This window comes from Trichosurus vulpecula, chromosome 1 (genome assembly GCF_011100635.1).
Source record: "Trichosurus vulpecula isolate mTriVul1 chromosome 1, mTriVul1.pri, whole genome shotgun sequence".
NCBI lineage: Eukaryota > Metazoa > Chordata > Mammalia > Diprotodontia > Phalangeridae > Trichosurus > Trichosurus vulpecula.
This window is the reverse complement of record NC_050573.1, coordinates 74,194,525-74,222,304: the sequence shown is the minus strand read 5'-3', so window position 1 is coordinate 74,222,304 and position 27,780 is coordinate 74,194,525. Positions and strand designations below refer to the sequence as shown.

The 27,780-nt window shown below is 45.4% G+C and overlaps 2 protein-coding genes across 2 annotated transcripts in view; one reads left to right on the top strand and one right to left on the bottom strand.

The window, feature by feature from the left end:
* Positions 1–16,200, top strand: part of TECR (trans-2,3-enoyl-CoA reductase) — a 36,830-nt gene extending 20,630 nt beyond the window's left edge. Inside the window, exons 2-13 of the mRNA XM_036741175.1 lie at positions 8,517–8,567; positions 10,563–10,614; positions 11,479–11,523; positions 11,697–11,800; positions 11,891–12,006; positions 12,496–12,601; positions 14,334–14,406; positions 14,511–14,554; positions 14,675–14,732; positions 14,985–15,073; positions 15,430–15,475; positions 15,789–16,200. Coding sequence (XP_036597070.1) covers positions 8,517–8,567; positions 10,563–10,614; positions 11,479–11,523; positions 11,697–11,800; positions 11,891–12,006; positions 12,496–12,601; positions 14,334–14,406; positions 14,511–14,554; positions 14,675–14,732; positions 14,985–15,073; positions 15,430–15,475; positions 15,789–15,916 — 912 coding nt within the window. The 3' untranslated portion in view covers positions 15,917–16,200. The remainder of the gene's footprint in view (positions 1–8,516; positions 8,568–10,562; positions 10,615–11,478; positions 11,524–11,696; positions 11,801–11,890; positions 12,007–12,495; positions 12,602–14,333; positions 14,407–14,510; positions 14,555–14,674; positions 14,733–14,984; positions 15,074–15,429; positions 15,476–15,788) is intronic.
* A 527-nt stretch (positions 16,201–16,727) lies between these two features.
* On the bottom strand, positions 16,728–21,824 carry NDUFB7 (NADH:ubiquinone oxidoreductase subunit B7). The gene is made up of 3 exons (XM_036741176.1): positions 21,614–21,824; positions 18,349–18,517; positions 16,728–16,901 (listed from the first exon to the last, which is right to left on the bottom strand). Exons 1-3 carry the CDS (start codon positions 21,723–21,725, stop codon positions 16,808–16,810), a joined length of 375 nt encoding a protein of 124 aa, XP_036597071.1. The 5' UTR covers positions 21,726–21,824; the 3' UTR covers positions 16,728–16,807.
* Between the last annotated feature and the right edge of the window lie 5,956 nt (positions 21,825–27,780).

Sequence of the window (27,780 nt, the reverse complement as noted above, 5' to 3'; positions counted from 1 at the left end):
GGTGTTATAGTAGGGATCTGGACTCTAGTGTGGGCTGCATTAAATGACCTTTGAGGTCCCATTCAGATACTATGGTTTTGTTATTGCTGTCTTCTTCAGCAAAGGCTCTATAAATGTTTTACATTTGTGTTTTAAAAAGTATCTTTTTGTGTCATAAAGTCAAGTCCCACAGTGAAGTTATCCCTTGGCTATGTAAAGGGGAAAATTGTCAGGCCAAAGCTACAGTAGGCCCAGGCCTTGGGAAGGAGTTTTCTGAGCTATTTGTTTTGCTGCCATTGTAAGAGACAAAACCTGCTTTTTTTTTTTTTCCATCTCTGAACCAATAGAAGGCTCTTTAGCCACATTTTAATGACATTAAAAAGGGACTAGTCAAAGAGTGTGAAGACCTCAGTTCCTCTTTCTTGCTTTTATGTTTGTTAGCTGTATGACCTTGGGCAAGTCAGTTGAGTTCCTGAGTTGCATCTTCCTTATCTGCAAAATAGAGACACAAATACTGACTGGGTTGTTGTGAGGAGAGTACTTTGAAAACTTTTAAAAGTTTTATATATCTATGTTTATGTGCACATATATATCTCCATGTCTGTCTGTCTCTGTCCTTGTCTGTAAAATGAGCTGGAGAAAGAAATGGCAAACCACTCCAGGATCTTTGCCAAGAAAACCCCAAATGGAGTCAAGAAGAATCAGACAGAACCGAAAAATAACTGAATTGGGAGAAAAAAATGTTATGTATGTGTATACACACATGTGTATACACACAACATATACATATGTGCATGTACACATATACCACATACATATACACACATAGTTGAGATGACATCTCTGACCTGTAATCTCACCTTTTCTTTTTAGGTGGTAACAAAACCTGATTTAGCCCAGTTTTCAGTGGCTTTTACTCTTGTCTCCATTTCCTTAAAAGGGGTGTATAGGCTAGTTCAGAACAGTAGGTGGCAGCAGAGGAAAAGACAGTAAACTGTCCCATGGTGACATGGATCACCTTTGGCCTTCAGAGAGGACGCATTGCTAACTTGGGGCAGCCGGTAGGTTTGGGAAGTTGTCATCACCCTCAGATCAGCTGCTGTGAGTTTTAATTCCTTTCCCTGGCCTGATCTATTTTCCCTTGTATTGTGTCACTCTAGAGTCTAGGGGCGAAGGTCCTGGGGAGGATTGTGTGAACATCTTGCCAAGGATCGGAGGGTAATTTGAGTTGGGCATTCATCTCTGCCAAGACCTTCTTGGAGTGCTACAGCTGTTATAACCATGAATCGCAGGATGGGCCACACCTCTGCCTTACAGCTCTGCTGTTTTTCCTCTTTCACCCTCTTTAGCCTCCTGGCCCCTTTGGGGGACGCGGCAAAATAAGGCACAGTTCTGAAATCCAGGTGTGTTCAGTCATGACTAGAAGCTACTGTTGTTAATGAAACATCATGTGTGGTGGTAATGGTAGAGATTGAATTTTTGACCGTATTAACCTAATGAGCAGAAGGCTGTCATAGAGATGAATTTTCTTCCTGGGGTTCATACAGAAAATCAGCTGCTTAGCAGTCCCATGAATTTAAATGCTGCCTGGAGTTCTGTGTTAGCACGAGTTCATTTTGGCCACATACTGGAATGTCAGGCCTTTCAAGTGAGAATTCCTTCAAGGCTACTGGAACTGTCATCGAGTAGACACCCCTTACCCACTGGCTAGGGCTGCTCCAGGACTGTCCTTGTGTCTTCTGCCTCCATCTCATCCAACAAAGGGCTAGTTGATATACCTATCAGCAGTCAAAAGTAGAAGAGATTGTGTCTCTCAGCCTTCTCTACCTGCTTTGCTTATATGGGGTCTTCCCCATGAAAACTCTTTCTTCTGTTAGCCTCCTTCTGGTCTTTCTCTCATCTGACCCGCAGTTATGCCTGATAGTTCATTCTTCTGTACAGAACTCATTGGTGGCCTTAGTTTGATACCATTTGGACATCTAGTGTATTCCCTACCCATCTGCAGTCACGTCTTTCCCTTCAGGTCTCTCAAAGGAAGGCAGTCTTTTTAAGCCACAGAATGACAGATTACTAGAGTTGAAAAGGACTTCAGGGACTCTCTAGCCCAAGGCCTTAAGGCTTAGAGAGGGAAGGTGCTATATTAATAATAGACTAACACTAGTCTTCTGGGCTCTTTCTGCTACAACCTGTTTTCTACTATTCTTTTGCTTTGTGTTTCTTCACTTTGGTTGCTAAGCTAATTGAGGAAGGCAGAGATGTATGAATTTTCCCCTGGGTTGGCCTTGTCTCACTCAGACCAATCCCTGGGGAGACTTAGAGGGACTTTTATCCTTTAACAGGCATACAAGGCCTTTAGGGCAGCACAAGGACTATCCTGTAGGCATTCTTACAATTTTCTGCGACATAGTGAGTCTCTTCCAGAAACCCAGAAAGATTTTCTTTATTGCTTCTTTTCCTTTTCTGGAATGTCATTCCATGATACACTCTATTCTATTAGGCAGTTCCTGGGCTGTAATGGGGTCAGCTGGGTAGGACTGTAGCAGTGCTTTGTACCTTTCTTGCTAAATGGACTCTTGTCTCTTAGTCATGGAGCCTGTCTCTGTTCCCCAGGGAGAAAGCATTTACTTGTTCTGAGGGTTTGGCCATAGAAAAAGAGGGATCCTGAGAAGTACTCTTCCCCACTTGCCTCCCCAAGGATAAGCAACAACTATATTATTCCTGACTCTGGGTGGGCATATAGCTGAATGGAGATGCCTTTAGTAGGCTTGTAGCAGCCAAATCGCTGGGGCTGGCTTCAGCACTGGGCGGAGGTGTCACAGGGACTTAGAATCATAGGACTTTTTATAGGTAGAAGAGCACCTACTTGGTAGCTGTGTGATTTTGGAAGAGTCCCTTCTCTCTGGCCCTCAGTTTCCCCATCTGACAAATGAATAGACTATGTTGGACTATAAAGTGAAGGGATTAGACTAGCTGATCTCTAAGGTCCTTTCTAGCTCTAAATCTTACCACCTTATGATCTTTTTGATATCATCTAGTTCAATCCCTTCATTCTAGAGATTAAACAGTGGCCCAGAGAGATTGTGTTTTGTCTGAGGTCATGTCAATCAATCTAGAAACATTTATTATGAATAATGAGTAGCTTAGTTATATGAGTAATAAGTAGCTGAGCCAGGATTTGAACCCAGGTTTTCTGACTCCAAATTCAGTATTTTCCACCATGCCAAGATTCCTTCCTTACCTCATGTTGTCATTGAGCTGTTCTGCCGCTCTCAAGGTTCTTGACGTCCTTTTTGGTGAGCTGGGGCTTCCTACAGGACTGCTCCCTCCCTGCTGGATGGCAAACAGTATGAGTGAGTGGTCTAGCAATCTCTGTTTCCTATGTGCTGGACTCCTCCTTACAAGCCTGGGTTTTGGCTGTCCTGCGATCTCCCACCTGGCGCCAGGGTATCATGCCAAGGGCATGGGTTGAATTTCACCCCAGCAGCTGGTTGGGCACAGGGTCTGATTGTATTTTAAGCCATTGAGTGTCTCAGCAGGAACTCGGAGCCCTCCGTTTTCTGGGGAGAGGTTGTTGTGTCCTGTGGGCATAGCCCCACCAAGGAGCCCAGGAACTATTAATATGTCTCCTGGTCAGGGCTGGACTTTTTGCTGAAGGGGGCTGCAAGGGACTTGCATATAGGTTGAAGAAGCTGCGTGAAGAAACCTTGAATACATGGGCAGGGCTTTTCCCCAGGAGCACAGTAGACCCTCCCTTAAGGTTTAGAGTGGCAACAGTATCTGGGTGTCACATATCTTGTGATGGTGAAGGTGGGAAGGGGAGGAGGAGGAGAAGGAGGGAAACAAAATTTCTGCTGTTTGCCTAAAGGATGTAATATATCAGAAAAAGCACTGGCTTTGGTGTCCTTGGATTTGGCTTTAAATCTTGATTTTGCTGCTTAGAAAAAGCACCAGCTTTGGTGTCCTTGGATTTGGCTTTAAATCTTGATTTTGCTGCTTATTTGCCTGTGTGAACTTATGAGGTGGTTAAACTAGATGATCCCTAAGATTTTTTCTAGCTCTTAGCCTTATGACTCTTTGTCCAATGAGAGGCTTGTACTAGATAGCTAGTTTCTGAGGTCCTTTACAGCTCTAGATTGATAATCTGAGGTGGGAGAAGAGTTCAGAAGGCAGAACCAGGAAAGGTGCATTAAAATTACAGAGAGGCAGATGTAAGGTTAACATAAAGAAAGGGCCATCTTAGGTGGTAGCATGTTTTTATCGCTGGAGGTCTTCAAGTAGAGGCTGAATAGTCACTTGTTGGGGATGTTGTAGAGGAGATCCTTATTCTAATATTAGTTGGACTAAGATGCCCTTGGAGCTCCTTTCCAGTTCCAAGATTCTGTGATTCTCTTAAGTGTGATACTTTTCTGCAGCCCCTCCAGAAGTGGGTTCCAGGCCTCATTGTAGGAACTTGTGGTGCTCACTGTGCTATTGGGATCTAACAGGACCTTGTTGAGGCTCTCTTTTCTATAGGTTTCACAAATGGTTGCCTTTTGGGAAGTTTCAGGTTGTTTTGAGAAGGCCCTCAGACAGACCCTCAGCATGGGACCAGCTGTGTGGGTTTGGATGATTTTGTTTTGACCCTGCTGTATCCTAATGTTTCAGAGTACTTTGGACCAGAGCAGACTCTCAGTCAATCAGCAACTATTTGGGTATCTTATTTGTGCAAGATGGATGCAGAAGTATGTAAGGCATAGAGCTTCCCACAGCATTGGGATATTGAGACATACATGTGAAAACTAGCCATACTAGACCAAAGTTACTAATGATCTCTTAGTTGCCAAATCCATGGCCTTTTCTCTGTCTTCATTCTCCTTGACTTCTCTGCAGCTTTCAGCACTGTTCATTCTTTTCTCCTGTGTACTCTCTTCTCTAGGTTTTTGGGATACCACTCTCTGCTTATTCTCTTTCTACCTATCTGAGCACTCCTCTGTCTCCTTTGCTGGATCTTTTTCCAGGTCACACCCTCTAACTGTAGGTGTCTCAGGATTCTGTCTTGGGCTCTCTTCTTTTCCCCCTCTGTACTACTTCATTGGGTAATCTCATTAGCTCCCATGGATTTAATTTACAAACGTTTGTAAATTACAAACGTTTGTAAATCTGATGATTCTCAAATCTGAGTTTTCTGCCCCGATCTTTCTGCTGACCTCTAATCGAACATCTCCAGCTGACTGAAATTGGATGTCTAGTACACATCTTAAACTCAACATGTTGAAAACTGAACTCATCATCTTTTCCTCTAAGAGTGCCCCCCTCCCCGCCCCTTTCCCTATTCTTGTTAAGGGCAACATCATCCTCCAGGTCCCTCAACCTAGGTAGTTATCCTGGAATCCTCATTATCACTGTCTCTTATCTGTCTCCCCCCCCCCCTGCCAAAACCTGCCTCCATGCCTTTGTTCATATCAGTCCCTCAACCTGCTAGGCCCTCCCTTCCTTCTCTCAAAATCCTAGAAGTCTTTCAAGACTCCCTTTTCCAGGGAGACCCCATCTCAGTCCACAGGGATCTGTCTTTTATGAGTTCCTCTAGTCCTAGCTACTGTTCTACTCACTAAGAACTTGTCACACAATCAATTAATAAGCATTTATATATCCCATATCTAATCTGTTGCCAGTGCCTGTTGATTTCACCTTTGCAACATCTCTCGAATACACCCCTTTCTCTCCTCTGACACTCCTACCACTCTTGTGGAGGCCTTCATCAACTCATGCCTGGATTGCAATAACCTGCTGATGAGTCTGCCTGTCTCAAGTCTCTTCCCCATTCCAGTTCATCCTCCATTCAGCCAGTAAAAGAGATTTTCTCAAAGCACAGGTACAACATGTTACATCAAGACACCTCCCCCCCTCCCAGCAATTCGATAAAGTCTAGTGGCTTCCTGTTGCCTTCAAGATCAAATACAGAATGCTGTTTGGCATTCAAAGCCCTTCATAACCTAGCCCCCTCCTAACATTCCAGTCTTCTTAAATCTTACTTCCCAACATTTACTCTGCAATCCTGCTTGCTTTCTGGCTGTTCCATAAGTAAGACTCTCCATCTCTTAGCTCCAGGCATTATCTTTTTCCCTTTCCTGGAATGTTCTCCTTTCTCCAGTCTTACTGCTGACTTCCCTGGCTTCCTTTAAGTTCCAATTAGAAATCTTACCTCCTGCAGGAAATCTTCCCTTACCCTTCTTAATTCCAGTGCCTTCCCCCTGTTAATTATTTCCTATTTATCCTGTATATAGCTTGCCTTGTATATATTTGTTTGATTGTTCTCTTCCCCATTAGGTTGTAAGCTCCTTGAGGGCAGGGGATTGTCTTTTGCCTCTTTTTGTATCCCCAGTGCTTAGCACAGTGCTTGGCATGTAGTAGATGCTTAATAATATATATCAATTCATTGTGTGACAGGTTCTTAGTAGAACGGTACCTTGGGCTGGAGGAACTCAAAAGAGAGACAGGTTACTGTGGACCGAGATGGAGTCTCCCTGGGAGAGGTCAGACTTGTGCTTTATCTTGGAAGACTTCTGAGATTTTGAGAGAAGGTGGAGGGGAGGGCCTAGCAGGTTGAGGGACTGGGGTGAACAAAGGCATGGAAGTAGGAAAGTGCCAGCCAGGCTTTTTGAGGGGAGGCAGTGAAGAGACTGGTGTGGCTGGAGTGGAGAGAGAGTGTAGGAGGAGAACAGTGTAATAGGAGACAAGTGGAGTCTGGATGATCAGAAGTTGACCATATTGTTCTTCAGGGAGTTCCTACCCAAATATGAGTTGGGCTCTGAAGTCCCTTTTTAGACCCTTCGATTGAATCATCAAGTTAGGAGACAGGTAGGTGCTAGGTGCCCTTGAGTGCCTGGATAACGAGTTGGGCCCTTTCTCATAGATATTGGTGAGCTGTTGATATTTTCTAGTGAAAGTAGTCTTTATAGTAATTATAAACTCACATTTATGTGGTGCTTAAGGGTTTACAAAAGGGCGAATTTTACCTACAACAATCCTGTGAGGTTTGGCAGTGCAAATAGTTAATATAATTGCCATTTTTCAGATAAGAAAACAGCCTCAGAGAGGTTATGTGATTTGACCACAACCTGACAACTGGTAAATGTCAGAGGTGGGCTTCAAACTCAAGTTTTTTCTGACTATAGGTCCAGGGTACTTTTAGCTCCACTCATGTTTCGTTTGGCTTTAGACTTGCTTTGGGGTTCTTTGAGGAAGGAGATTGATTTTTGAGTTAAACCTTCCTGCTTAGGGTTGATCTGTATTGACGTTTCTTAGTTCTTCCTTATATGTAAAGAGAGTGTCTCTGACCTGTGATTGCAGGAATCTGTCACCTTCTTGGGAGCATAAATGCTCAAGGAAAATAATCCAAAGTGTCTGTTGGAGCTGAAGGGGAAGTGGATGCTGTCATTTCAAAGATTCTCAGAATAGCTGGGATTTCTCAGCAGCTGGGAGAGCCTTGGCTCATGCTCCAGCTTTCCACCCCCTGTCTGGCCCTGCAGCTTGATTGAGTCCTTATCCCATAAGCAGCCATGAGAAGGAGAAGAAGCTAGGGTGTGAGGTTGCAAAGAGTCCTGGGGGTCGAGAGCAGGGAATGTGTCAAGTTTCAGATGTGCTCCAGGGAGCATAAGATAATAGAGTTAGAGATCTTTTTGTCTAACTCTTCATTTTAGGGATGAAGAAACTGAGAAATTAAGATTTGTTTGGGATATGCAGCTAGGAAGTGTCAGAGGTGCTAGGTCCTGCTCTACATTTAGCATTCTTTCTACTGGCCCAAATGTTGTGCTTATGCACCTGACCCTTTATTCTCCCATTTAGCTGGGCTGCCATTGGTAAGGCAAGAATAGTGCTTTCTAAACTACCTGACGTCTCAACTTGGACACAGTGGGATCTGCCTTGGCAATCCAAAAAGGAATAGGCTTGTGGCACATTTGGGTCTCTAGGGTATACTGTAAACTTTTTCCCACCTGTCACTTCCTCAAGTCCAAGGCTGCTTGCTTTGGTACCCATGGGATACGTAAGAACTGTCCCACCATGGGTCCTTTTGGGGTTTCCCTCAAAAAGAGGGCCCTGGAACTTATCAGGGCTTCATTTTATATTTAGCTGAAAACAGTAATGGTCCATGTCTAAGCGTGATCAGATTACATCTGGGAGGAGAGTTGGCAGTGCTGGGATCAGGGACCAGCTCTCTTCCCAGCACCGTGGCAGAATTTGATCAGACTCTAGGGGCTGGGTCATAGAGGAGGCATTTCCGAACAGGGAAGATCGGTTGGGGGGCTGGTTTGAAAAGCTGATTGGTATCTGGGTTTAGTAGCTGGAGCCACGCCTCAACCCCCTCCCCAATACTTTTGGGAGTGAATCTGCCTAAGAGCACTCCCCAGTGGCAGAGAGTGGAGAGGCTTGACAGCATGGATATGAACGTGGTGACCCGAGAGGCCAGTCAGGTGATGGCCCCCAGCATAAACAGCTTCCCCCAACCTGTCCCGCCAAAAGCCACTAGGAAACGCAAAAAGGCTGTTCTCTTCTTTGAGGTGGAGATTCTGGATGCCAAGACACGGGAGAAGCTGTGTTTCCTGGATAAGGTAAAGATTCCTTTTTCTTGAGTGACCGCTGGGACCCATTTGGTGGGTGTCTTGGGAACCCTGGGTACTCTGGCCCAGCTTCTACTGAAGCACACTCCTCAGCACCTTTTCTTGTTTCTCTTACACCTTCCCCCTTATACCCTCCGTGCCCAGTCCATATGTTAACTCTGGAAAAGTAAGCAGCCAATCTCCCAAGGCAATGGGTGAGGTGGGGAGGGAGGGGGGAGGAGAATCTTATAGGTGGTGCATTTTAAGTAGAAATATAAATGCATGAGTTCTCACTCTTGCCTTATTTGTGGAAGTCATGCCACACCCCTAGGTAAAGGGAAAGTGGCCCTTCATTGAGGTGTGTGCATGACCATAGGAGGAGGGGGTGGGGGAAGTTGGACAAGCCACAGGATCATAGAATTTAAAGCTGGAGAATCTCATAGGTCATCTAGTACAATTCCTTCATTTTACAGATGAAGAAACTTGGGGCCTGGACAAGTTAAGTGATTTTTTTTCCCCAAGGTCACCAGTATTTTGTAGCAGAGCCAGAATTTGAACCCTGGTCCTTTGACCCAAAGTCCCATCATCTTTCCCCTATGCCATATTTGCCTCTCCAGACTAACTTTCCTGCTGCCTTCTACTGTGGGCTTTGCACATTGTGGATACTTAAATATTTGTTGACTTCAGTAACCGTCATTGTCACTAGAGAGTAATTTGTAGGCTTGGCCATTCCTAGTGATGGGTAAATGGGAACCAGCTAACAGATTCTCTACCTCCTATTTCCCAGCTGGAAAATGGGACAGGTCTAAACCCCTAGGTGTGATATATGAAATGCCCTGGAGCTCTTTTGAACTCTGGGAGAGAGGAGGATGAGCACAAAAATACAGGTACTCAGTTCCATCTCGTCCTTTAAACCTTGAGTGAGGATTTGGTTTGGCTGATACCTGTTATTTGGCAGGAGAAAGAGGAAATGGTTTCACTATAGGTTAAAGGCTCGCACATTGATCTGAACCTTCTCAAGGAAAACTCAGCTTCTTGAGTATCAGAACCCATTTTCTATTTTTCTGTCAGATCTAAGGAAGTCCTAGGCCTGTATCTCATGAGGTGTTTAGCCCTCTCTATAAGCCTTCACCCAGAGCTTTCACACCTTTAAATCCCTTCTGACAGCTGTGACTTAAGACAGATTCTCCCTTGTTGGTAGAAGGGTTTGGGACTTCTTTGCCAATCTAAGACTCCCGTCTGAGGCAAGTCTGCCCCCTGCAGGTGTTTGCTTGACTAGTTTCTGCCTGTGCCTCATACCTGAGGGTCTGTGCCCTTGGGAGGCAGATTTTCTCTCTCTCTTACATTAATGGATATAATAGTGAGTATAACCTTGTCCAAGGCAAGGAAGGTGTAATAGAAATCTTCCTCAACCTCTCCTTCTCCCCCAAACTTCCACTTTGGGAAGAGTAAGATTCTCTGTGCTTCCTCTTAGGTCTTTGTGAGAGGAAGCTGAGTGGAGAAGATGACTCCAGTGCTAGAGGGGCTGAGGCAGACCCTGGGATGGGGAATAGAAGGACTGTCCACATTTTCTGTCAGAGCCATATACTCTGGGGTTCCCACCTGTTCATCATCTTTGCTGACTCTAAATAGATTTGTTGCTATCTTATAAATGCCATTTCCTGAGTTTTTGTTTTGAGGCTTATGATTCCTCCCATTCAGCCTTTGCTTCCTTGATGAGGGCAAGGTATTCATAGGCTTTACTATAGGACACCTTCCTGGCAGCAAGTCCCTGGGGGGGGTGGGCTGGGGTAATAGTGGTGGTAGCTTGAGCTGGCACCCTTCTACCAGGAGACATCCCCTTTCCCCGGCTCTCTGCTTCCATCCTTTCCTCCGGCATAGAGAAGCCCCCTTATCTCTCCCCCCAACCCCAAACCTCCAACACACCCAAGAAGAGGTGTGAGATCCTGGCTCCTGGGACTGCCCTCATGCCAGAGCTAACGCTTCCCCTGGTGCACTTCTTCCCAGGTGGAACCCAATGCCACCATTGCTGAGATCAAGAACCTCTTCACAAAATCACGTATGTATCTTGGCCCCAGAGGGGGGCACTGGGCCTCTCAGGAGTCTCACAGAATAACTGTCAGAGCTGGATGGGATCTACATGGTCTTCTAGTTCAGACCCCTCATTTTACAGATGAGAAAACCAAGGCCCCCAAGAAGCTGCTCCTTCCCTTCTGTTGGTATCTAACTCCAGAGGAGGAGAAATGAAGAGAGGCACTGAGTTAGAACTTTATGGTTTACCACTTCTTGGCCTTTCTTAAGGTTCCTTTGTTGGTAGTGCTGGGCTAGACACTGCCTGCCTTTGGGGCATACAGGTTAGACTGGAGCTGGGAATCAAGAACAGGAGTCAGAGTACACCAGTGTCATGGAAAAAGAGCAAAGTAATGAAAGAAAAAAACAAACCAAAGTCTTATTCTTGCTGTGAAAATGATTTTTCTGTTGGTTGGTGAGAGCTCCCTCCTGTGTCATTAGTAACATTGCAGTGTTATTTTTAAGACATCTCTTGCTTTCTTGATAGTCATTGTGGTGTGGTAGAATGACATTCATTAAGTAAGTACAGAAATGAATGTATGAATCCTCAAAACACTTGGTGGGTTGACTTGAAATAGTCCCTATTTAAACAAAGGGATAAATTGTTGATGAGGGAAGCATTGGGAGTTGTACAAAAAAAGGAATAATTTTCTTTTTTCCTGTTAGGGAATGTTTCCTTGATATGATGGTATCTCTGGAGTTTAAGCAACAGAGGGGAGAGAGCTTGACCACTTGGCTGGGGTGGGATGTGTGGTATTATGATAAGGTTTGGTGGGCCACGTTAAGGCCATGTTCCTGAGGTGACAGATTACCAGGACAGGGTCTTCTATCTTCTCTGCTTCTCTCTCCCTAGATCCCCAGTGGTATGCTGCCCGGCAGTCCCTGCGGCTGGATCCTAGTGAGTAAACACCTTTATAGGAAACCCATCTTCTTCTCGTACCCTCACACTGAGTACTCCAACTTCCTGACTCATCACAGTAGCTTTGGGGCAGAGGTCTCATGAGGACTCATCCTTGTGGATCCCTTTCTCCCCTTCTTTACTTGCCTTCTTCTCCCCCTTTTCTCATACAGAAGGGAAGTCCTTGAAGGATGAGGACATTCTGCAGAACCTGCCTGTGGGGACCACAGCCACTCTTTACTTCCGGGATCTGGGAGCCCAAATCAGCTGGGTGACGGTGAGAACCATTCTTTTTCCCCAGGAAGCCCTGCCCCAGTAGTTGGCCCTCTTCCCTTCCCTCCCTTCACTTCTGTCCCTCACTGTCCAGGTATTCCTGACAGAGTATGCTGGTCCTCTCCTCATTTACCTGCTATTCTACTTCCGGGTCCCCTTCATCTATGGTCACAAGTATGACTTCACGTCTAGCCGGCACACTGTGGTTCAGTGAGTATGGCTTTTGGGCAGGGGAGTAGGCAAACTCAGGCACATGTTTCTAGCCCTGCCCCATCCCCCACCCCATCACTGGAGGGCTGCAGAAAGGGGTCTGGATGAGGGCTTGTTGGGGCAGTTGGATGAAGGGATTTTTGCTCAGAAACAGGTCTGGATGATGTCATTGGAGAGGCCATGTTGTGGAGTGGCTTTGGAGTTAGGCTTGGCTTCCAATCCCAGCTCTCCTACTTACTACCACTTTTGGTACCTTGGGCAGATTTTTATCTTCTTGGGCTTCAGCTCCTCATCTGTAAAATGAGGGGCTTGGACTAGAAATCTCTAAGATTCTGTCTGGCTTTGATCCTATGAGTCTTATGACTTCAGAGGTCCCTTACAGTTCTGTGATTTCCTTCTCTGTTATGATTAGCAGGGCCTGGGGGTGGAGTGGGGTGGGCTGTGGGACCCAGAGTTCTGAGCTATTTCTCTTTCTTCCTCCTCTTCTAGTCTTGCTTGTATTTGTCACTCATTTCACTACATCAAGCGCTTACTGGAGACGCTGTTTGTTCACCGTTTCTCTCATGGGACAATGCCCCTTCGTAACATCTTCAAGGTTAGCCCTTGCTGGGTAGAGGGAAGAGGGAAGGGGGCTAGCACTGAGATTGTGCCTTAACTCTATCGGGCATGAGGGAGCTTCACATTTTCAGGTGGCTGAATAGCAAGCTGCTGGCCTTGTGGCAGGGGACTTTGTTAGGGTCCTGCCATGTTGGAGAATATCCTGTCGGTTGGCTGTGGTCTTACTCGGTTTGTTGGCCCAGATGTTGCCCTGAAGCTCCCAGAGGCAGCCTGGGCTGCTGATCATGTTCATTAAAGGCTGAAATTTCATTGTAAACCTTGCCAGAACTCTTTGAGGAGCCTGCCCTTACCCCTTCCTAGACTTGAGGCAGCATTGCTTTGCTGACTCCTTGGATCGTGTTTGTTCGAGATGATGAGGTCATCAGTCAGCCTGCCTGCTTCCTTCTTTTCCCACTGCTGTACTGACTTCCCTGGGCTCTAGGCCAGTATGGGATTTATTAGAGGGGCTGCATTAATGCAACATAAGGTGGTTGAGTCAGGAGATAGGATGTAGTTTTAGTCCTAGCTCTGACATGTAATAGCTGTGGGACCCTCAGAAAGTCACAGCCTCTTTAGCTCTTTGCTTCCTCATCCATAAAATGTCAATAATTCTTGCAGCTATCCACCTCACAGGGCTGTTGTGAGTTAAGTGTTCTTAAAGTCTAACAATGCTGCATAATTGGGAACATTTTTAATTTTTTTGAGAAAGAAGTAGTATGCTGTAATTAATTTTACAAGCACAAGGTGGGGGAGGCATTTTTGGGTGAGAGCCTGTCTGAAATAGAGCAGAGGATTTAGTGGACTATAAGCTCAATCAAAGCCAACAATTTGTTATTGTTGCTGTTGTTAAGGTGTATCTGACACTGTGACCCCATTTGGGTTTTTCTTGGCAAACATAATGGAGTGGTTTGCCATTTCTTTCTCCAGCTTATTTGATAGATGAGGAAACAGAGGCAAACAGGGATAAATGACTTGCCCAAGGTCACGCAGCTATTAAGACGAGTCTTCCTGATTCCAGGCCTGTTGTCTATCCACTAGCAGGCTGGTGTGGTAGCTAAAAGCAGTTGTAATCTTGGATTGCATTCATAGAAGCATTAAAAAATGAGGTGATAGTCCCATTTATATACCCACTGGTCACCCGTCACCTAGAATGTTGTACAACCAGCGTAGTCATGGGCCTTGAATACGAAAATGGGTTGAAGGGATGGGGGGCTATTTAGATTGTAGAGAAGACTTAGGCACATGATAAGTGTCTTCATGTATTCGAAGGACTAGGATGTGGAAGAGGAATCACGCTGGTTTCTGTTTAGCCTCATAGGGAAAACCAGGAGGAAAGGGGGAAGCTGCGGAGGGATTCCTTAGGACTTGGTATCAGGGAGAGTGTCCTGATAGGTGGAAGAGGGGCTGCCTCTGGGGTTCCCGGGGCACCTCCGCGAAGACTGGATGAACACATAGTTGTGCACATTGGAGTGGGTGCGGGAACTCTTGGAAATAATCTGAGTGGCTCTCAAACTCCAGCTGACACTGAAAGTTTGGACACTGGGGTCAAGTGGCAGTTGACACTAGTTGTGTGACAATCCCTTTACTTCTCTAACACTTACACTTTTCTCACAACAGACGTGAGGGAGGATAGTACAAGAATTATTATCCCTATTTTATAGATGAATTGAGATTTATTTTATAAAATTGAGGTTCCAAGTGTCCTCACCCATTTCTCTTCCTGTTTTCAGAACTGTACCTACTACTGGGGCTTTGCTGCCTGGATGGCCTATTATATCAACCACCCTCTCTACACTCCCCCAAGTGAGTGGCCCAGTCTCAGCGCTCTGTCCCTAGGGACCCTTGGGGACCTGCTGGTCCCTTCAGCTGACATTCATCCTTTTTCTTCTGTTTTCTCCCCTCCTAAGCATATGGTAGTCAGCAGGTGAAACTGGCGCTTGGCATTTTTGTGGTAAGGGGGGCCCTTGGGTGTGGAGAGTGGTCTATGTGTGGTGGTGGTGGAGTAGGGTGGGGTGTTTTAGAGGGGCTAGTTTGGAATCCAGGACCTTGTCTAATTATGGCCCTCTCCCAGCTCTGTCAGCTAGGTAACTTCTCCATTCACATCGCTCTGAGGAATCTGCGCCCAGCAGGTGAGTGCTGAAGGTCATAGCAGACAGGTCTGTGCTGGTTGTTTGTTGGGGCTATGAGCATAGTTAAGAGAATGCAAGTGGCATCTACTACCACCTTTGTGACCTTGGACAAATCACAATCTCTGTGGGCCCCTTTCTCACATCTGTAAAATAAGTGGGGCTGGACTAGATGATTTCCAAGGGTCCTTCAAGTTCTAAATCTCCTGGTCCAAGTGTGTATAATGCTGATATTATTCACCCACTCTCTTACAGGTTCCAAGACCCGGAAGATACCTTATCCAACCAAGAACCCCTTCACGTGGCTCTTCCTGCTGGTGTCGTGTCCTAATTACACATATGAAGTAAGACCCTGCCCTTCAGTTTCTGCATTTGCTCCCTCTGTGACTCGTTGGACCCAGCATTCTGCCAGCATTAACAGTTACCTCTTTGGAACCCTGGACTGTAGAATGGGGCATCCCATAGGTCCCAGGAATGAGGAGGCATTTAGGTCACTAAAATAGGCCAAGATTTTCTGGCCTGCACTAGAAACCAAGAGCTCCAGGTTATTTTATCACCTGGATCAGAGGTTTCAGTTACTTTGGAGGGTGGGCAGGTCTACAAGGGTCACTGTCCTGTTTCAGCCAGCCTACACCTGGAGGGGTTTGTGTTGGGTAGGGATACCAGGCCTTAACTGCACCCTAACCTTTTTCTTCCATAGGTGGGGTCCTGGATTGGGTTTGCCATCATGACCCAGTGCCTCCCAGGTGAGATTCCTAACTGCCTTTCTGTACCCCTGGGATAAATTCAGGATGGGTTTGGGGAACAAAGATAACCTTGCCATTTGGTTTTTCCACTCACTCCAACAAAGTAGAAAGCACTAGATTTAGGAGTCAAGAGGACCTGGGTTTTGAGAGAACTCTTACTGCCTTTGTGTCATTGGTAGTTACTTTTCATCAGTGAAATGAAGGGGCTGGACCAGATAGAAAAAACCAAAAACCTTCCTGGCTCTAAATCCCAAGGGCCTTCCTGTACTAGCAGAGGCAGGAAATTCACCTTTACCTCTCTTCTTCTCCACAGTGGCTCTCTTCTCCCTCGTGGGCTTTATCCAAATGACCATCTGGGCCAAAGGGAAGCATCGCAGCTACCTGAAGGAGTTCCGGGATTACCCCCCACTACGCTCTCCCATCATCCCCTTCCTTCTTTAAACTGCCCTCTTGGAGTGGCCTCGCTCTCTTTTGGGATTATCATTGGGCAGCTTTTCACCCCTGATGTTGTGCCCCAGGGTGGGGCCGAGGACTCCCACCCCACCCTCCCCTTCTTCCCCCAACAATGGCCAGGGGTCAGTTCAGCTGTTACCTGGGCAGAGGGCTTCGCCCTCCCCTCTTTTCCTGACTCAGACATGACATGCGCACTGCAGGAGGGACTTTATAAGGGTCTTATAAAGTCTTGTTTTCTGGCTACAGGAATAAAACGCATTCTAATTCCAGGAGCTCCGGGTGATTGTTTGGTGGCAAGGGGCTGGGTGGGAGCCTAAATAGGAGCCATAAGCCCAAACTTGGTGAATTATACTTTAATAGCTCGTTGTGGGTATTTACATATACCTAATCTTGCATGACTACAGTCTGTATCTTTACATAAATTTTACACGGAAGCCTCACCCAGCATGCTTAAGTCCTTTCTTTGGTATATCATGGAAAATAAGCATCAGGATGCCTACCTACCTTGAGGAAGTTAAGAGGAGACACAAATATTAGAAATATAAGCCTAGGTGTTTGCTCTAATCATGGTATGGCTAAAAGCAGAGAAACCTTATAAAGTTCAGGATGGTCACTAGGGAGAGCTCAGGCTTCAAGGGCCATCCATACCCTATGTTTATCCTTTGTCTCCTCCCAGGTCTTAGGCACCAGAGGGAGCCTGCTGGAGGGGAGAGTTAGGGGTGGGGGCCAGTTAGGGAAGACCTGAGGCCCCAAGTATACAGATGGGTAGTGTTTGTGATGGCAAACATAGGCCTTTGAGTGGGCCTGGAAGGTCAAAACAGTATTTATTTATCCAGCTGGTACAGGGGGAAAAGAGCTGGGGTCTCCGTATAATTGTGGCTATTTTGGCTCTGAAGCTTCACTCTTCGCCCGCCGCTTTTGTCGTGCCAGCAAACGCCGTTCTCGCTCAAACTCTTTCATACGACCCACATAGCTAGGAGAAAGATGGGAATGGGTCAGGCTTGTTATTACTGAGGCCCGAATTGCCAATGCCCCTTATTGACATGTTAACACCCCCCTCCCCCTTTAGGGCCTGTCAAATAGCAACAGCAGCAGCAGTTCTCCCTTATAGGACAGCCACTCTGGGGTATGTGGGGTAACTCGGGAACCTGTCAATTAATACTCTTCGGAGTTGAGCTGGTGCTGAAACAAGAAAAGGCTGTTGGAGGAGGAGGAGGAGGAGGATAATGTTTTCTAAGTACCTACCCTTAAGCCTGGCTTAGTGTCCCTACGCTCCTATGGTTAAGTATGAGAATTCCTAGGAGTTATAAGACTAAGGCCCAAGGGTTCCAGTCCAAAGCAGACTTCTCCCATTTCCAAGAAGGTGCCCTCTCATTCCTATTGGGTCTAACTTCACCTCAGCATGGCATAGCCAGGGCTCCCAGAAGCTGTTCTGGGTTTTCCTTGGTTTGGCAGTATCTTCTTGCCCATCCCTGGACATGTTCTGTGTTGTCAAACTTTATAACCTGGATTTGCCAGGAATGGAGAATGATGGATAGGTGCTACGAGTTGTACTATTCCCAAGGCTTTCCCAATCTCTTAGGTCTAGCCTTGACTTCCTCATGTTTGGGACCTGCAATCTCCAATGAACTCCTGGACAGCTCCTTTAAGATTATGCCAGGGCTTAAACTAGCATGGGCAAAGCTGAGTTCCTCATCTTCCTCCCAAGGAAAACTCTCAATTAGGTTTCTGTTAACGGTCCCATCCTGGGACTTGAAGTATTGGTTATTTCAGATTTATTCGTGTTCACTAATGGCCATCTGTACTAATCCCTCTAGCTCAGGCCTCATCCCTCTCACCTGGGCTATTGACGAAGTTTCCACTATAACTGGTCTCCCCACCTCCAGTGTCTCTTCCACACATACCACTAGTCTCCTTCCTAAATCACAGCTGTCATCACATCACTCCTTTGTGCAGGAATGGCTCTCTTTAGTCCACAGGATCAAATTCTGACCTATAAGCCTGACAGTTGGGGTCCTTCACAATCTAGTCCCCACTTCCTTTTTCAGCTTCATCTTCTACTACTCCCTCTGTGTTTGTCAAGTTGATTTCAACGATTCTCCTCTCCCCCTAAACACATCATGATTCAGGATATTCTTTCTCATGGGAGATGGGGTAGCCTGGGACTTATTCCAGGGGCTCAGTGCAAAATATCCAAGTTTTTATGAGTATAGGAAAAAGAAGTGGGACAGAGAGACAAGAGCTGTCTGTACTTAGTGGGATAGGAGGAATGAGGCTTTATGCCTGGTGCATGGGAGGGTGGGGTGGGCTTTTGTTTACAGTATGTGGGGTAGGGGAGTGGAGAGATTAGACTCAACTAAGAGGGGATATGGGGGAGATATGAGGAGTGGGCTTGGGGTACGACAGGTGATGAAGCTTACTCCTGGTGCTCGCAGAGGTCCCAGACGTGCTTCTCATGGCCGCAGGCCAGGAAGTTGGGAAAGCTGTCCCGCTTACACTTGAGTAGTCGGATGAGATGGTGAGCGCAGTAATCCCGGTGGTGCAGCAGCAGCTGTGCATCATTCATTTCCTGCTGTGTGGCCACCATCACTGCACACATTGGAGAGCCAGGACAAGGGCTTGAGCTTAGGGTCTTGCCCCAGTCTCTCATTTCCTTACCAAGGCCCTCTTCCCCTATTTTCTCCAGGGAACCCCCCCCCCCCGACTATTGCTGCCCATACACCAATCTTCTTCCTCACTTGGGGTAGCAAACTGGAATCTGCCCCCCTGCAAAGTAAGTGACAAGGAGAACTGTTCTATGTCTGATTCTGAGCAACAAGGAGACACTGGCTATGGGAGCAGAAATGATGGGAAGTGACTCTTTTACCACAGAATCAGTCAGAAGGCAGAAAAACTAGAAATAGCTAGATGTTCTCCAGATGTTGGGAGAGCAGATTTTAAAGGAGACTTGAGGAAGGACAGAGTATTAAAATATAAACAATTCTGAGGGGGGGAAGAAAGGAGGAGCTGTCTGGAGAGACCACTGTGGACTTTTTAAAAAGAAAAAAGCACGTATAGAAAACAGAACCAAGGTCGGGGGATGGATGAGTAAAGAAAATGGTATAATACTCCATGAACAGTGTCAGCAGTGATAAAGCCCAGACGGGTGAGGAGCCTGCAGCCTTGAGGCCACGTGTGGCCCTCTAGGAGGTCAAGTTTGGCCCTTGGACTGAATCCAAACTTAACAGAACAAATCTCTTTAATAAAAGGATTTGTTCTGTAAAACTTGGACTCACTCTAAAGGCTACACTTGAAGATCTAGAGAGCCACATGTGGCCCCAAGGCTGTAGGTTCTCCACCCCTGGCCCAGAATATACTAAGGCTGGTAATGGATAGTAAAGATAACAAAAGAGGGCTTGAAAAAATTATGTTAGTGGAGAGGAGTATTCAAGAAGGCTCACGAGTTGTGATGGCCAGGACTGATGACAATTACCATTCCTATTTGGTGTCTGGTTGCTCTTCAGACCCAGAACAGACCCCAAATGGCTTAATGGGGATTTGATACACAAGCAGAAGAGCTACAGACTAGCTGCCCTCAACAAGTTAATGACACCAGACATGGCCATACTACATCCCAGGATACACTAAACTGCCAGCTAAGTTTCTGACCTGCTGCTGGTGAACTTTAAAAGATCTTGGTGGACATGAGAAGTGCTATAGGACTGAAGAAGTACAAATGTCATACTTTCCCAAATGGGAAAAAGTGTAAAACTTACAAACAGCGTGGTGGAAAAACTGTGTAACACATTAAAGGGAGTAAAGAATGAAAAGCAATATCAGGTGAAAGCCTTCAACGCAGTCTACTCAGGTTTGACAACACCTCTGATGCCACCCTTGTGGAAGACACAAGATACTCTGGCTGCCTTGGACTTGTGTTTAGGGGGTCTATATAAACTCGGAGGGTGGTACATAGTGAAATGTTCTAGGGCATCTGTCCTTGTTAAATGTTTCTAGCAATAACTTGGATAGAGGCATATTTAGCAACTATATGGATAATACAAAACTAGGAGGGATAACAGTCACTGTCCAAAAAGATCCCTATGAGGATAGGCTACATGTAGTAAGGTGTGATTTAATAAAAATAAATGCAAAAACTTTATACCAATTTGTAAATGTAAGCCAAGAGAGGGAACTGGCTAGATAATATGGGAAAAATGTGTAGATTTTAGGAGATTGCAAAAGCAATACTTATCAGAAGTGATACGGAAAGCAAAAAAAAAAAAAAAACAAACAAACCAAAAACTCCTCAAATAAAAAACCACCACCATAGTGCATTGAGTAACAGACCCAGTCTGACTGATGTCTTTGATTGGGTTACTAGGTCTTTTAAACAGGCTGCATTAAGAGAAGTAAGTGGCTGGAATGTCATGGAACACTGCTTTATGCCCCAGTCAGACCCATTTCTGGTCTACTGTGTTCAGTTCTGCTGGACTTGAACACCACCTCTGCCCCTCTGTGTTCTGGGTCAGGCCACTTAATCCCCATAAATCTTAAGTCTCCCCATCTGAAATGAGAACAAGAGAAGCTAATGACCTTTCACCTTTCCCTATGGTCTGTGTGAAGATCAAATGAGATAATTTATATAAAGCACTATATACATGTAAATTATCAAAACTATTCTGAGCAGATTTTAGGAAAGACAGAAAGAAGCTGGAGAGCGATCAGGCCAGGTAAAATCATTTTGGACTGGCTGAAGGAAGAAGGGAGGTTTGGTCTGGAAAAGAGAAGGCTTATATAGGGCATGTGAACTGTCGAGTATTTTAATTACTGGATGTGTGATTCTGGGCAAATTGCTTAAACCTCTATCTGCTTCGAGTTTCCTCAACTGTAAAATGGGTCTGATAATAGCACTTACCTCCCAGGGCTACTGTGACGGGCAAATGAGATAACTGTAAAACGTGCTTCAACTGTAAAGCACAGAGGCTCTATCTGGCACATAGTAGGTGCTATATAAAGGCTTACTCCGTTCTCCTTCCCTTCTCTAGAGTGCCTGGCATTTAGTAGGTGCTATACAAGTGCTTACGCCATTCCACTTCCCCACAGTAGGCGCTTTATAAATGCTCATCGAGCTCCCTTCCCCACAGTGCCTGGTGCACATAGTAGGCCCACAATAGGAAGATGGGTTGAACTTGTTCTCGAGTTAGAAGCAATGGGTGGAAGTCAGGAGTACTTCCTAACCCTCAGAGCTGTCCAACAGTGGATCGCAGATTTGGGGCAAGAAGGTACCTTGGAGCCCCTCATTTTACAGAGGAAGGCAACTGATCCCTAAAGAAGTAGAGGGGGCAGCTAGGTGGCGCAGTGAGTAGAGCGCCGGCTCTGGAGTCATGAAGACGTGCGTTCGAATGCGGCCGCAAGACACGTGACACTAGCTGTGTGACCTTGGGCAAGTCACTTCACCTCAATTGCCCCGCCTTCCCCCTCCAAAAAAAAAAAAGGTGGAGCGACTTGTTCAACGTCACACAAGTAAAAGTGGCAGAGCCAGGGGCACCCCCTCCCCTCTCCGCCCCCGGCTGCGCCGGACCACCCCTTCCCCCGCAGGATCCCAGGCCCTCCCTCGGCCGCCCGGCGCCTGCGCACTAGACCACGGGAGGCTTTTTTTCCTCCTCTGATCCCCGAATTTCCCCTAACCCCAGCCGGCGCCCTCACCTCGCTCCTTGCGTCCCTGGAAGCCGTATTCCGGGGGAAAGGTGGGCATGTGCAACGGGTCGGGCTCCGCCTCCGCGTCCCAGAAGTAGCGCCGAGTCAGGTGCGAACCCATCGCGACGGCCGCCTCTGAGGCCTCAGCCTGAGCCGCGGCTCCTGGGGTCACCTCGGCCTCCCCCTCCCACTCCGGAAGTTCTAGGCGCCGGAGCCCGACCACTTCCGGGACACAGATCGCCCTTGTCCCCTCCAGACGATAGAGACGTGAGGACCAGAGGGCTTTCCGCTTGCGCCCTCTTGAGGACGGTCCGGAAACCTGCAGTCGAAAATCTCAGGAGAGAGGCGGGGCCCAGGACAGTCGTTGGCGCAGGCGCAAGCTCAAGCGTAGTTAAATAAGGGGTGACGAAGTAGTCCTAGGGATGGGGCTTCTGGCGGGGCGGGGCTGGTGAACCGAACGTCTTCCTCTTAGCTGCTTGGGTGGGGGAGGGGGAGGAGGCGAAAGAGACAGGCAGCTATACTGGCCCTCTCACCTTGCACTTCAACTTTAAACATTTATTAAGCACCTACTGTATGCATGGTTTTGTGTAAGCTGTTAGGGATAGACAAAACCGAAACAATCACTCTTCTCCATCAGCCTGTATCGCCCAAGGAAGGTACTAATATACAAACAAGTCATCAATAAATCACCAAGCATTTAAAAGCATGCTATATATATTCTGGGCACTGTGCTATACGTTGAGGGTACAAAGACAAAATCGAAACGGTCCCTGCCCTCGTGGAGACAAAATGATAGTTATTATCAGGGGTTTTGTAAAACTCAAATGAGATGTAAAGTATTTTGCAAACATTAAAGCAGCATATAAATGCCAATTATTTTTATTAGCCTCCAGTTTCCAGGCCTCAAGTCTGGTGATGAATTCATTTCCTTATCATTCTACTGCTCAAGCAATGTTTATAGAAGAATGCAGGGATACCCCTGGTAAATGTTTAACGGGGGTGGGGGTGGTGGCGGCTCTCTCTAGGGTTGGGGGGAGGGGCGGGGTGAGGAATGTATGCACATATACTTTTAAGTTTAGTCTGGATTATTAATACTTTCTTAAGTCTAGCAGTTAAGAAAACAAATAAATCAGGCCCTAATTTGTAGTAATGGCATATTTCTGAGGTGTAAATGCTGGTGCTGAAAATTTAGACAATCCCTTGTGAGACAATTAGAGTTGGGTTCCTGGCTATTATGCTTCTAGGATCACAGATGTAGAGCTACTTTCCATGCAGGAGTGGGGTTTCGGGAAGGACACTATGTACGAAAGTAGGCATTTACAAAATAAATAATAATCATCCAGAAAATTTTGCAAAGAAATTTTACATAGATGGTGCCTATGATGTTTGGGAAAAAAAAATTCTCAGACACCTGGAAAGACACAGTATGGTAGAAACAGCCCTGGATTTAGGTGGCTGTCCTCAGATTGAAATTTGAATCCTGGTTCCAAATTTACAAGGTTGGACTAGATGATATACTAAAATTAGAAATGGGTAAGAGTTTTTGAAAAAGGGAAAAGAAACTATGAACTTTATGCTACGAATCTTGCCTGTGATTCTTGGCAACATCTGTAGGAGGTGTAAGTAAAGGGTTAGTTAGTGAGATAAATCATGAGTCCTTTATGTATTGGCCTGGTTCAGCTAGAATAGGTCAGGACCAAATTAACCTCATTTCCTTTTTTGGTAGCATGGCTAGACTGAGGTGTTCAGAGGGCCCTGTTCAGGGCTGCTCATCTTCCTTTGGTGTCCACTTGTCACCCAACTCTCACCTGTGGCTCCAAAGAGCATGGCAGTGGCCACATCCTGGTAAACTCTTTTGGCAGATGGGCTAAGCCAGGTTGAAACTGACAGGTTTCAAACCCATCAGTGAGTTAGGGAGGGGTCTACCCCAAGCATGTGAAGACCTCCCTGGGGCAGAATGTGTGGAGAGCAATTTGTTCCAAAAACCATGAAGGTGGCTGAAGCAGGTACTCAGAGCTTGGTCAGGCATTGAAGGTCATCCACTGCATCCTGACCCATCGCTAGTGCTTTTGACTTCTGTCTTGCCGCTGGACTAGGGTGACTCAGGAAGAGAGAGTGAGGCTGTTCAGTTCTACCTCACTTAAATCCAATTCATTTGAGAGTCAAGATATGATCCCACGATGTCATTGCTCCTCTTCAAAAATGAAGGGTGAACAACTAGACTGGCAGATGCTTTAGATCTGGTTTACCCTTACCTATGTTTTAATAAAGCATTTGACAAAGTCGTGCTATCCTGGTGGAAAAAATTGAGAGGGAATGTTAACCCTGCCATTGGGGATGCTGAGGTGGTCCCATCTTTTGAGCTAGGAAGTTCTGAACTGCAGCAGGGTTCAGAATCTAGAAATCTAGAAGAAAAAGAAAGAGAAAGAAAGAAAGAAAGAAAGAAAGAAAGAAAGAAAGAAAGAAAGAAAGAAAGAAAGAAAGAAAGAAAGGAAGGAAGGAAGGAAGGAAGGAAGGAAGGAAGGAAGGAAGGAAGGAAGGAAGAAAAACAGAAAAAGAAGGATATGGATTAGACATTACTACAGTTACGCATGTTTAGAACTGATTGAATGAACAAAAAGTAGTTGTTCATGGTTCCATGTCAACTTGGAAGGAGGTCTCTATTGTGCCCCAGGGATATCTGCTAGGTTCCATGGTGTTTAACAATTGTCATTAATAAAATCTCTCCACCCTTCTCATCTCCCCTGGTCAAAATTTCTTTCCTTTCCAATTTTGTGGATCAGTCATTTTCAGTTGTGGCTACAGAGGTCTGACCCTATTTGGGGTTTTCTTGGCAGAGATATTGGAGTGGTTTGCCATTTCCTTCTCCAGCTCATTTTACAAATGAGGAAACTGAGGTAGCGTAAAGTGACTTGCCCAGGGTCACACAGCTAGCAAGTGTCTGAGGCCTGATTTGAACTCAGGAAGATGAGGCTTTCTGACTCCAGGCCTGGAACTTTACCCACTAAACTGTCTAGCTGCCCCAGTCTTGGCACCTTAATGAATCAGTGCAATTCTATGCTAGTCTCCACTCTTGAATGCTTTGTTCTGTTGTGCTACCATTCATTCATGCATTGTCAAACTCTAGCTCTGAATTGTGCTCATCATCTGCTTCGTCTGTTTCTCCTCACAACAGAAGTCATAGCAACCCTTGCCTACTGAGTCCACAAAAAATTTGTAATCAGTTCCCCCTGGGCCTTCACTACAGCAAGGCATATTCATCTCTAATTGATTCTCTAGCCTACTTACCCACAGTTATTATTCCAAACCATCTCTTCTCTCCTCAAACCTCCCCAGAACATCATTTCCCCTTCATCCCCAAGATGAGGCAACATTCATATTTCATCAGACCTTCAGCTTTATCCCATACTTCCATAATCTTTTATATATCAAATCATATTTAAAAAATATTAAGACCCTTTGTCACAAGATAGGGCAGATGGGTGGGGCAGGGGATAGAGCTCAGGGCTTGGAGTCAAGAAGATCTTGTTCAAATTCCATCTCAGATACTCACTAGCTATGTGCCTGGGTAAGTCACTTAAACTCTTGAAGCCTCAGTTTTCTTCTCTGTAAGATGGGAATGGTAATAGCTCTTAGCTCCCAGGGCTGCTGTGAGGACCAAATGAGATGATATTTTTAAAGTGCTTGGCATAGTGCCTGGCACATAGTAAATGCAACATACATGCTGACTATTATTTTTTTTCTTCCTCATCTCATATTGTGTTGATTTAATGCCCCACTATTTCCTTCTTTACTTGAGTCTCAATGAAATGGTGGCCCTTCCTCTCTTCAAGTCCAATTCCTGCACATGTACCCTTAATCTCGTCCTCCCCTGCCTTCCACAGCATATTCCCTCTATTATCAGCCCCCTTAATCTTCCCCCTCTCACTATTTGCTCCTTCCTTTCTACCTATAAATCTTTCCCATTCTTAAGATGCCTTCACTATCCTTCCAAACTATTTTCAAACCCTACTATCTTATGTCTCTCCTTCCTTTCTCAGCAAAATTCCTTGAGAAATCCATCTACAATTAATTAAGGACATTTGTCCCAAACTCTTCTCTCCTGTTTTATGTTTCAAATAACCTCAACATTGTCTGCCGTTCTCTTTTTTGCCAGCACCAACCCCTCTACTTGTGCCCTTCATCTTAACTCCTCTTGTCTGTCCTGGGAGTTTCTTCATTCATTTGTTCATTCTTCTTCCTCCTCCACCCTTGGTATGGCACTGGCCTTCCATATGGGATCCTTTGGTTATGTGGCTTGAATGCTACTTTCCTTAATGTTGCAGAAAGGGAGCATGTCATGATTTTAATTATCTAGCAAGGAAGTGCAATATCAGAATTAGACATCAGATGGTTCTGTATTTGAACCCCAGCTAAGCTTTGTAAGTTTCTTTTTTTGGTACCTGTGGGAGATAGTATTCTTCCAAGAGGCTGCAGTATCCCTATTGGCCACTAGAGGGACCCAAGCCTGTAAACACATCCCCCACCAAAAACCCGTTGCTTTGGTGGTACTAAGCAGTTAGGGTATTAAGTGGAATATAACTCCAAATGTTATTAATTTTTTCAATAAACAAGCATTTATTTTCTCTTTCCACCACTTTCCTCCTAATTATGAAATCCTTGTAATAAATAAGGCTATGTCCAAAAAATGCATGTCTCATGTGGCATATTTCATCCATTACTTCTCATATTAAATCTGCTGTCTGTAGCTTTCTTAGAGCTACTATGCCATTTTGATTTTATTTTCTTGGTTCCCTGCCCATTTCATTCATAGACTTAGTGACTTAGTGTGCTCTGATTTAATTGTATTTATATAGAGTCTTTGGGATTTGTGTGCAAGGGATAGGTATTCCATGTGATCTGTGGGGTACTGCAATAATGGAAAAGCCTAAATTGGCTCGAGCATTTTTTTCTTTAAACCTACAGAAAGCCATTGTTATAATATATAAAAGCACTATAAAGTCCAGCAAAGGAATGCAATATCTGGGTTGTTCATCAAGTTGGAGCTAGCACTTTCTATGTGACAGGAACCGTGCTAGGTGGTGGGGATAGAAAAGACCTAGTCTTCAAAGAGCTTACATTTTATCAGAGGAAGCAGCATATAAACATAGAAGTATATAAAGATAAACATAAAGTCATTTTCTTTTTGGCCAGAAGAAGGGAGGCATTTGCAACTGGGGAAATCAGGAAAGGGCCCCATATAGAAGAAGGCGATTCTTAGGATTCTAAAAGGTGAATGTGAGGAGGGAGTATATTCCAGGCATGGGGATCAGCCTTACAGAAGTAGCAACTAGGGCAATTTTGTTGGACTCAAGTGTGTGTGAAGAGAAGGAATGAGTAATAAATCTAGAAAGGTAGCTTGGAGTCAGGCTATAAAAGGCTTTTATTGCAAAATGCTAAAGTGGAGTTGGTATTTGATCCTAGAGGTAATCGGGAGCTTTTAGAGTTTATTAAGCAGGAGAGTAATATGTGACCTGAGTTTTAAGAGTATCAATTTTCTAGCTGTGTGACGGGTGGACTGTAGTGGAGAGGTCAGGAAGTGAGACCAATTAAGAGGCTATTTTAATAGTCTAAATGAGGTAATAAGGACTTGAACCAGGAAGGTAGTCTCTGAGAGGAGAGGAAGGGATGAATTGAAAAGAGCCAGCAACTAATTGGATATAGGGTGAGGTGACTGGAAAGTGAGGAATTGAGGATGACACCAAGGCCATGAATCTGGTTGACTGGAAGGATAATGGTGTCCTTGATTATCAGTCAACCAACATTTATTAAATTTATTACATGCCTACTATGTGTCAGGCACCATGTTAAGCACTGGGATACAAAGAAAGGCAAAAGACAGTCTGTTCAAAGTCTAATGGAGGAGACAACATGAAAGCATCTATGTAGAAACAAGATACATAATGGATAAAGTGAAGGTAATCAACAGAGGAAAGGCACTAATAGAAGTGGGGGAGTTCAGAAGACAGATGGATTTTCAGGGAAATATGGATTCTATTTTGGGAATATTAAATTTGAGATAACTACAGGACATCAAATTTGAAATATCCAATAGGCAGTCAGTACTGGGGGGTTGGAACTCAGGAAACTTGGAGCTAAACCTGTAGATAAAAGATCTGGGAACCATCTGCATAGAG